The sequence below is a fragment of the Ptychodera flava genome (genome assembly GCF_041260155.1).
Source record: "Ptychodera flava strain L36383 chromosome 3 unlocalized genomic scaffold, AS_Pfla_20210202 Scaffold_25__1_contigs__length_14229661_pilon, whole genome shotgun sequence".
Lineage (NCBI taxonomy): Eukaryota > Metazoa > Hemichordata > Enteropneusta > Ptychoderidae > Ptychodera > Ptychodera flava.
The window spans coordinates 2,757,255-2,765,556 of record NW_027248279.1 but is presented as its reverse complement, the minus strand read 5'-3'; the positions used below and the strand labels follow the sequence as shown (position 1 = coordinate 2,765,556).

At 37.1% G+C, this 8,302-nt stretch overlaps 1 protein-coding gene across 1 annotated transcript; it reads left to right on the top strand.

Moving 5' to 3' along the window:
- Window positions 1-4,275: 4,275 nt before the first annotated feature.
- On the top strand, window positions 4,276-7,906 carry LOC139125495 (tyrosine-protein kinase receptor Tie-1-like). The gene is made up of 6 exons (XM_070691559.1): window positions 4,276-4,432; window positions 5,169-5,291; window positions 5,648-5,756; window positions 6,940-7,036; window positions 7,456-7,555; window positions 7,680-7,906. Exons 1-6 carry the CDS (start codon window positions 4,286-4,288, stop codon window positions 7,731-7,733), a joined length of 630 nt encoding a protein of 209 aa, XP_070547660.1. The 5' UTR covers window positions 4,276-4,285; the 3' UTR covers window positions 7,734-7,906.
- The last annotated feature ends 396 nt before the right edge of the window (window positions 7,907-8,302 follow it).

The following is an 8,302-nucleotide window of genomic DNA, read 5'->3' as shown; positions in this document are numbered from 1 at the left end:
AAGGTGGACATGAATTTAGTATTGCCTAGAATGTATACATCTGCAGGTCAATCTTCAATCTCTTACACAGGTGCAAAACTATGTAATACATTACCAAATTCTATTAAAAATCAAACATCTAGGTGTAAGTTCACAAAAGCCCTGAAAGACTATCTCTTACGAGAATGTCTTGCTATGTATTAATGTGCTATATTTGGTCGAATGCGAAGGATAAACGAATTCTATTTGTAATCAGTAACCCAACTTTGTGCGATCTCTTTTTTACTGTCACAGTTACTATCTTCTCTTCACAAAATTACATGTATCATTTATTAGACAGCAGCCCGTAATAGATTTTGATAATGCAATGTACATATGAGTTCACGGGGCTAGGCTCGACTAGCGCATGGCTATATTCCTAGCTCCTTATTGTCAATGTATTCTGCGGAATTTGAATTGTATTATGTTTCTTTACGCTTAAATATGACAATAAAATGATGATGATGATTATGATGATGATGATGATGAAACTATTCATAAGGCAAAAGAAACCATTATAACATTATCTTCACACAAGTATGATAGTAACACCCTGGCACTTATTAATTTCTCTTAATAATTTTGGTGCTAGATACTATCAGCTGGGAACAAGATACTATCTGGTGCACACGAGATAGTATCTGATGCGCACCAGATACTATCGCGTGCGGCCAAATGTTATCTCTTGTGCACGTGATATTATATGGTGCTCAGCAGATACTATATGGTGCGCACCAGATACTATCACGTGCGATGTAATACTATCTGTTGCGCACAAAGCACCAGATACCATCTCATGTGCACCTGATAGTAAGACTTGCGAAAGTGTTAGTATATCTAGTGCCCCAGATAATATATTCTCATGAGCACAGGATATTAACATATTATTCGGTATTGTAGGCTACGGGCCTTTTTACAATACGGGAAAATAAATAGAGACAAACGTTTGGCTTACACATGGACTTGTTTGACAATCAAACAATATTGTAAGTATTACTGGAAAGAGATATTTAGAGTAAATTTTCTCGATGTACGAAACTGTACAAAATATACCTTGATATATTCAATATTGTACGATAATGTGGAAAATTCATCAGATTTATAAATTTCCTGAGAGTTCGTATTTCCTAATAATATGGTGAAAGAAAACGTTTTCTCAAATAAGTGTAAAAAGGACACAGCAAACAGAAGTGAACTTGATGCATATCACATAACAGGAATAGTGTTTCTTCTTTTGGCATGTTCTCAAATCGACCACTTTCTACACGGAGATAACGGTTTGGAACTCTGAGTTTACAAAGTGATTGCTACTCATTGAACAAATTGCAAATAGGAGCAAGAAAGAGGTTAAACCTTGAAATCAGCAAAGTGTAACAAGGTGAATGAATTGAACTGTCAATGAGATGCAAGCTTTGTTAGATGCAATTATCAACATTCGATTCTCTGGCAAAAATAAACTGATACAAACTCTACAATTCCCATTGTTTACCGTCCTTACTTTGTTTACTTTGTTTAGCATAAGTGCAGAGCAAACCGCTCAGTGAGATGATAAACAAAGTTCAATATTTGCTTTAAAATTTGCTGTCAATGCTTAAGAAACATAAAAGAAAACCAATATGGCCATCGAATGACCAATCAGAAATTCGGCCACCTTATTTAGGATTTAGAAGGTTTAATAACTATCATGTACGCACCAGATACTATCACGTGCGCACCAGAAACTATCTCGTGGCCACGAGATACTTTCACGTGCGCACCAGATAATATCACGTGCGCACAAGAAACTATCTCGTGGCCACGAGAAAGTATCTGGTGAGCACGAGATACTATCTGGTGCGCACCAGATACTTTCACGTGCGCACAAGATAGTATCTCGTGCGCACGAGATGATATTTTTTCTCATAAAAAATGTCGATCGCCATGCATAGTGAATCAACATTTTAGATGAAATTCCAAAATCAATTTCTTGTACACAAATGCACATTTTACTTCCCAATTCAAGCAAAGTACATTTAAATACAATATCTAACATATATATTGGGGAAAATTGTCAAATTTTTACCTTATAGACTCAATGTATTATGATTTAATATTTTTGGATGAAGCACTAAATCAGCCACATCTTGCCTTCTTATAGTTGAACAAAATATGGTGACCCTCCCTCAAATGTATGAAATACCATATCTCTTCAAAACTTCTTGCATGATAAATTGCGACTGTCCCTCCAAAAACAAAAGCCCTCCCCTCTGTAATTTGTCTCTAACTAACATTACAATAGAACCAATGTTATGTAAGTTAGCTTATACTTTTTCAGTTATTCCTGGGGAGAATACGGCAGTGGTTTGAGGGAGGGTCAAGTTTTAGAATGTCGGACGGGGAGGGGAGGTCACATTTTATACTGAAGGATAGGGGAAAAGTCACATTTTACGTTAAAGGTGTGAGCGAAATTCCCCCAGCCCACACCCTGTAATTACTGAAGGCTCCCTTTGTAGACATCCGTTGAACTGACATTTATTAAGCAATACTGTTTCGTTTATGAGTGATTTTTTCGTTGTTTTCGCATTCTAGTAGCTAGAAAGCATACAAGACTGTGGGATTTAACATCGACCGCACAAAAACTCCGTTGATACGCACGGCTATCTTGTATCTCGCACACGAGTACGGAGGTGCGGCTAGAATGATAGCCAGTAAACAGCTGCAGCCGTCCGTGCTTGGTGATCCATTACCGTGCTCGAGCTTGACTGGCACATTTTATATCTAGCGAAAAATTTTATTTTTTTTAATCTTGATGGTCATAATGTGACATTAATTAAACATTTTGTTTATATATAACATCAATGACCCGATTATAGGAGTAAACTTTGAAAAAATGAAAGATTAATCATGTAACGCCCTTGTGTACGAAAAGTGGTTTGGTAGCGGTAAACGAGCGTGGAGCGTACGTAACGGGTGTACAGCTATGATAGTATCTGCATGCCAACATTCAACACTACCGAAAATACATGCACATGGTTGCACGGTCATGAAATTTTAACCAAATGTTGATAAAAATTTAATGAATACTACTGCATTTGTCGGATCGACCTCGCCACCAACTTTGAAGCGATTTCAATGGAATCTACTCAACTATAGTGAATTTACCCTCGGAAAAGAGATCATTAGTATTTATGCTACAAATGAAAGCAAAAATTATCGTTCTAGCTGTTGTACATTTTGCTGTAGCGATTTCAATGGAATCTACTCAACTATAGTGAATTTACCCTCGGAAAAGAGATCATTAGTATTATGCTACAAATGAAAGCAAAAATTATCGTTCTAGCTGTTGTACATTTTGCTGTACGTCGATATTTAAAAACTGACCTTTCCAAGTATTTTATCCTGCACTGCAGTGGTGGTCTTCGTAACGAAAACGAGGCTCTATAACATGAGATTTTATGCAAATTTCATAGGATCCTTGCAGACTGCTCAGTGGCTAATCTGGCGTCTTCGAGCACGCTAGCCCGCTCTGTGCGGCAGGGCTATTAATACGGCTACGGCATAGTCATAGCCGATCACTCTTGACTCATACCGGCCGTAGGGCTAATAGCTGACCATCTTGCATCGGTTGATACCGTGACAGAAAATTGCTTTGAGTAAATACTAGTAGTAACCTCCGTGGTTTTGTTGTTTTTCGGTCACGCGTACGTCAGTCCATGGAGGTAAAGAAGTTCTCTTCTACCTTCATGGAGCCAGAAGCGGAGCTAGTAACTAATAACTTGTAACTTGTGCTTGTAACTTCATACTATACGGAAAGCATTGTGGAATACATTGGTCAGTACATGCTAACTGTGTATCGAATGTCGTTACTTTTCCATAGTTTATGAACATTAGTGTTTGTATTTGAAGGGAAAATTGTGAAAGCAAACATTTATCTTGCTTTTATTTTCGGAATCGTTACTGACGTACAATGAGCAATCTTAAGTCACTGCCAACACATGGGGTTGTCAACCTGGTGTTACAGCCATTTCCAAGATTTCCAATCGATATAAATGTGTGCGTAAACAAGAAAAGTAAACTCATGAACTTTAGTAGAAGTGATGGGTATGGCCGATTTCGACCAAATAGACAATACCCATCACATATAAATCTGTGTTGGGAAGAGTTATCCTAGCTGGGAATATGATATTTTTTTATATAGCTTTTTGTGAAAATGTTATCTAAGGCTGTAGCTGATATTTGAGAATTACATGTTATTTATTCCATGGTACCAAGCCCTACCTATATTATTATGGAGTACTTCTTCCAAGGCAGTCTCGATGCATGTTTACAAGATATACGATCATCAAGCACACTTGACCAAAGATTGACAGAAAGGGAACTCTTGTCGTTTGCATTGGATATTACGAGGGGAATGGAACACTTAGCTGACTTAAAGGTAGTCCTCTTAATCTTTTCCGATTTTTCATTTTTAGCGCGAAATTTCTCTTAAACCTCGTTCGCGTATCCGACCTGACGCATGAATTATTTGATGTAGTTGTACGACCCCGAAGATTTTCCTTTAGTCTTTTTCCAAACAAGTGTTAGCATTTTAAGACAATCATGTTTCATAACTGTTCGTCTATTCTCAAACCTTTTTCTACCTTCGAATTAAATCTGCAGATTTTTATACAGTTATGGGGGTAAAGAAATCTTAACGATGCGTCAGATAAAGTCAAATGAGGCTTAGTATTTCGTTCAGGTAGCGAAATCATAGCGAATACTGGTACAAACCCTGCGAATATTATATTAAAGATATTTACGTAATCATATTGTTAAGGTTATATTTTTAAAATCAGCCCCCCCCCCCATCCATGTAATAACACACGTAAGTATGACTACAACAAAAGGCATTGATTGCCGTTCCGAACTTTTGTGTTACATGAACGCGACGTCTGGTTATCATGTGACTAGACGAAACGCGCACTGATTTAACATAAGTACGTCTAACTCAATCTCTGTATTGAGGATTATTATTTCGTTAAGGTCCCAAAATCATGGCGAGTACCTCTTGAATAAGCTCTGCGAATATTATATAAAAGATGTTTACTATTGAAAATAAATTTAATTAATTAGTCTTCGTAATTTCGCTGAAAGTGTCTTATTGGGAAATGTTAAATCGTGTTTGATATTAGATTGTTCACAGGTATCTATCACCTAAGCATGTTCTGGTTGACAGTTCTCTACGCTGTAAGATTTCCAACTTCGGATACGCTAGCGGAGTCATCGATGACAAATCTTTTTACGAAAAAGGAAAGGTAATGTTGTTACATGTTATACCTACTAATGAAGATATTTGGCTCTATTAAAAAGGTTCAAATAGTATTATCATTAATAATTTTTTTTCCCTTATTCATCACTTTAAACACAATGGTAACTACGATTTCTGCATTTAGTCTACGTATCTTCTTACATGGTATATTTACAGTGAGCATTTTTCCTATTTTCTGCAGTCTATGGTTATAGGATTATGTACATCGGAATACATAGCAACGACCATAAACAATATTGGCTATGTGACTCCTTTAATGTGCAAACAGTTGCATTACCGTCAAAATATCCCTAAGCATTCGACCAGCGCAACAATTAATCACACATTGAACCTCTTTTTTAGAGCTCGTGTCCCGAGAGATGGATGGCGATGGAATCATTCCTTATGACATTCACAGAAAAGTCTGACGTGTGGTCGTTCGGCGTTGTCTTGTGGCAAATGGCTTCAATCGGTGATTCGCTCCATTTTTCTTCAAATTTACTCATTACATTACTTTTCTTAATGTGTCATATAAATGCATAAACAATCATGGAAAAGACCGTCGCTAGAAAATGTTTGTTGTGATTTTGATATATGTGAATCATTGTTACCACTATCCTTAACTGTTGGCTACTCTAGCACTAAACAACAACAATAACAAAGTAATAATAACAATAATAAGAGACAGACACACAGTGTTGGGGGATCAAGGTCAACTACTTTAATCAAGTTGACAGGCTGCAAGCCAAAGTCCGCCACTCGGGTCGGACGAATTACAGAGCAAGGTAGATGTATAAGCAGGTAGTGTAATGGAAGAAGGAAAAAATTCGTACGCTCGTTTAAGATTTGGTTGGGGGGGGGGGTGAGGGAACGCTCGAGGGTCAAAGCTAACAATGAATACTCTAGGGTAGCCTCGTTCCCACTATATCCAGCACAGCCTCGAATCCACCCCATTGAAATTACAATAAAACAAGTATTATTGCATACGTCAAAACTGCACTTTAGCGCTGTTTGTTGGACAAAAAGTAGGTGTGCACACAAATTATTAGGTGTATTATGGTATCCAGACGACGCAGTCGTTGATAAATCGTAATACTGCTGATGAAATGGAACTGTTTGCTTTAAAGCAATAATGTTTTCTCACTTCTATGCGAAAAGTTGTCCGCAATGTTAAATTGCAGTTTTTTGAAATTTCTCACGGATAAACGAAAATATAACTTAATGGCGACTGCAAAGTTGTGAAAAAAGTTTGAAAGACATATATGCGACTTAGACTGTAGCTTGCAACAACAGTAATTCGTGCAGTACTGACAAATTGCCCACACGTCAAGGAGGAACGTCTTATCTCACGCATTGCAGCTACAGGCCTGTGTTTAGCTACAAAGCTTATAATAGGTAAATAATGAGCACTTTCAAGCAAGTCCCTAACTTTTTTATTAATACTGGTTGCACAGAGTTATTTTGGTACATTTGGTAAAAGGGAGCCGCACTTGTTTATAATGAAAAATATTCACAGCCACCCCATACAGATATCTTCATGAAGCACAAAAGGAAGAGGCAGTAACAAAACAAAGATGCTTGGAGATCTGACAAGGGAAACCATCGACCTCAAAGGTGTAAACGAAATTTGATGTCATGTGTTGTTTATTTCGCAGGGGATACACCTTATGGATTAATGACAGTTGATAAAATACAAGGAAAACTGAAAAATGGATATCGTCTTCCGAAGCCTGCTTCATGTGGACAGATCGCGTAAGAATATACAACCTTTAGAAATGAGAGACCTTGATTGAATTTCGTAAATTATAATCCACAGCATAGATAACAATGAGCTTAGGCAACGATGAATATTTTTTTCACTAAAATCCAACAAAACTCAGCTAGTGATATTAAGAGTAAGAAGTGCAAATTATCGGGACAAGTCTTTTTCACTTGCTCTGCTAATAATTAGAGCAGTGTATTATTGTCTTTATTCTTGGGTAAGGTGTGATTGTTGAATATCTTGAAAGCTATAACTATGATTTGGAATATTTTCAATGGAGAGAGAGAGAGAGAGAGAGAGAGAGAGAGAGAGAGAGAGAGAGAGAGAGAGAGAGGAGAGAGAGAGAGAGAATCATTTTCGATTTAATGTGCGCACTGGAATATAAGTAACGTGATAGCTCTCCTTACAGATATGAAGAGATGATAGATTGTTGGAAGAAAGACCCATCTGATCGGCCTGCGTTTTCAAAATTGGTCAAATCTCTGCATGCCTTGACTGATAACGTAAAGGTGTGTAAAAGTTGCAACTCGACTTGACTGTAATGTATCGCTTGAAAACAAATTTGAAAATGGCTTAGATTTTGAGGTTTTTATAATCGAATTTCACCGATCGAATGTCAATCGTTATTTTCAGGAGTTCATGGACATCTCGGCATCCAGAGAGTTGGCATACTCTGAGGTCAAGTAGATTAGTTACAACGAAGAAGATAATGTCATATGACAAGAACCGCCTTTTGATATTTTGATCTGATCAGATAAGTTCACGAGTATTACACACAATCATGGCTTCATTGAAACTCTCATGAGGCAATGTTTGCTGATATAAAATTTATCAAGCGTAATTACCAAATTAAAATTAAAGCTGCAAGCAGCGTTGGCGGTGCCCAAGCGGTTAACATTGTTTTAAAGTTCTTCCATTGATCATAATATGTGCAAAATTGAGATTGGTAGAGTCTTTTGCTTCTTGTTAAGAAGGAAATTGAACATGATTTCATAGTTACTGTTGGTTTTACTAGTAAACGTAAGTTTTACGCAAAATCCAATATGGCGGCAAAACCGCTTGACAGATCAAAATGTCTTTTGCAAGCATGAAAGAGATCACTTCAAGGATGACATGAGTAAAATTTCGACTCAATCGGTGGTTTAGTTTTGGAAAAGTAGATTTTTGAAGATTAAATTGGTATTTTTCGAAAATCCAATATGGCGGACAAGTCACGTGACCGATCCAAATGTCTTTCGCAAACTTGAAAGAGATAA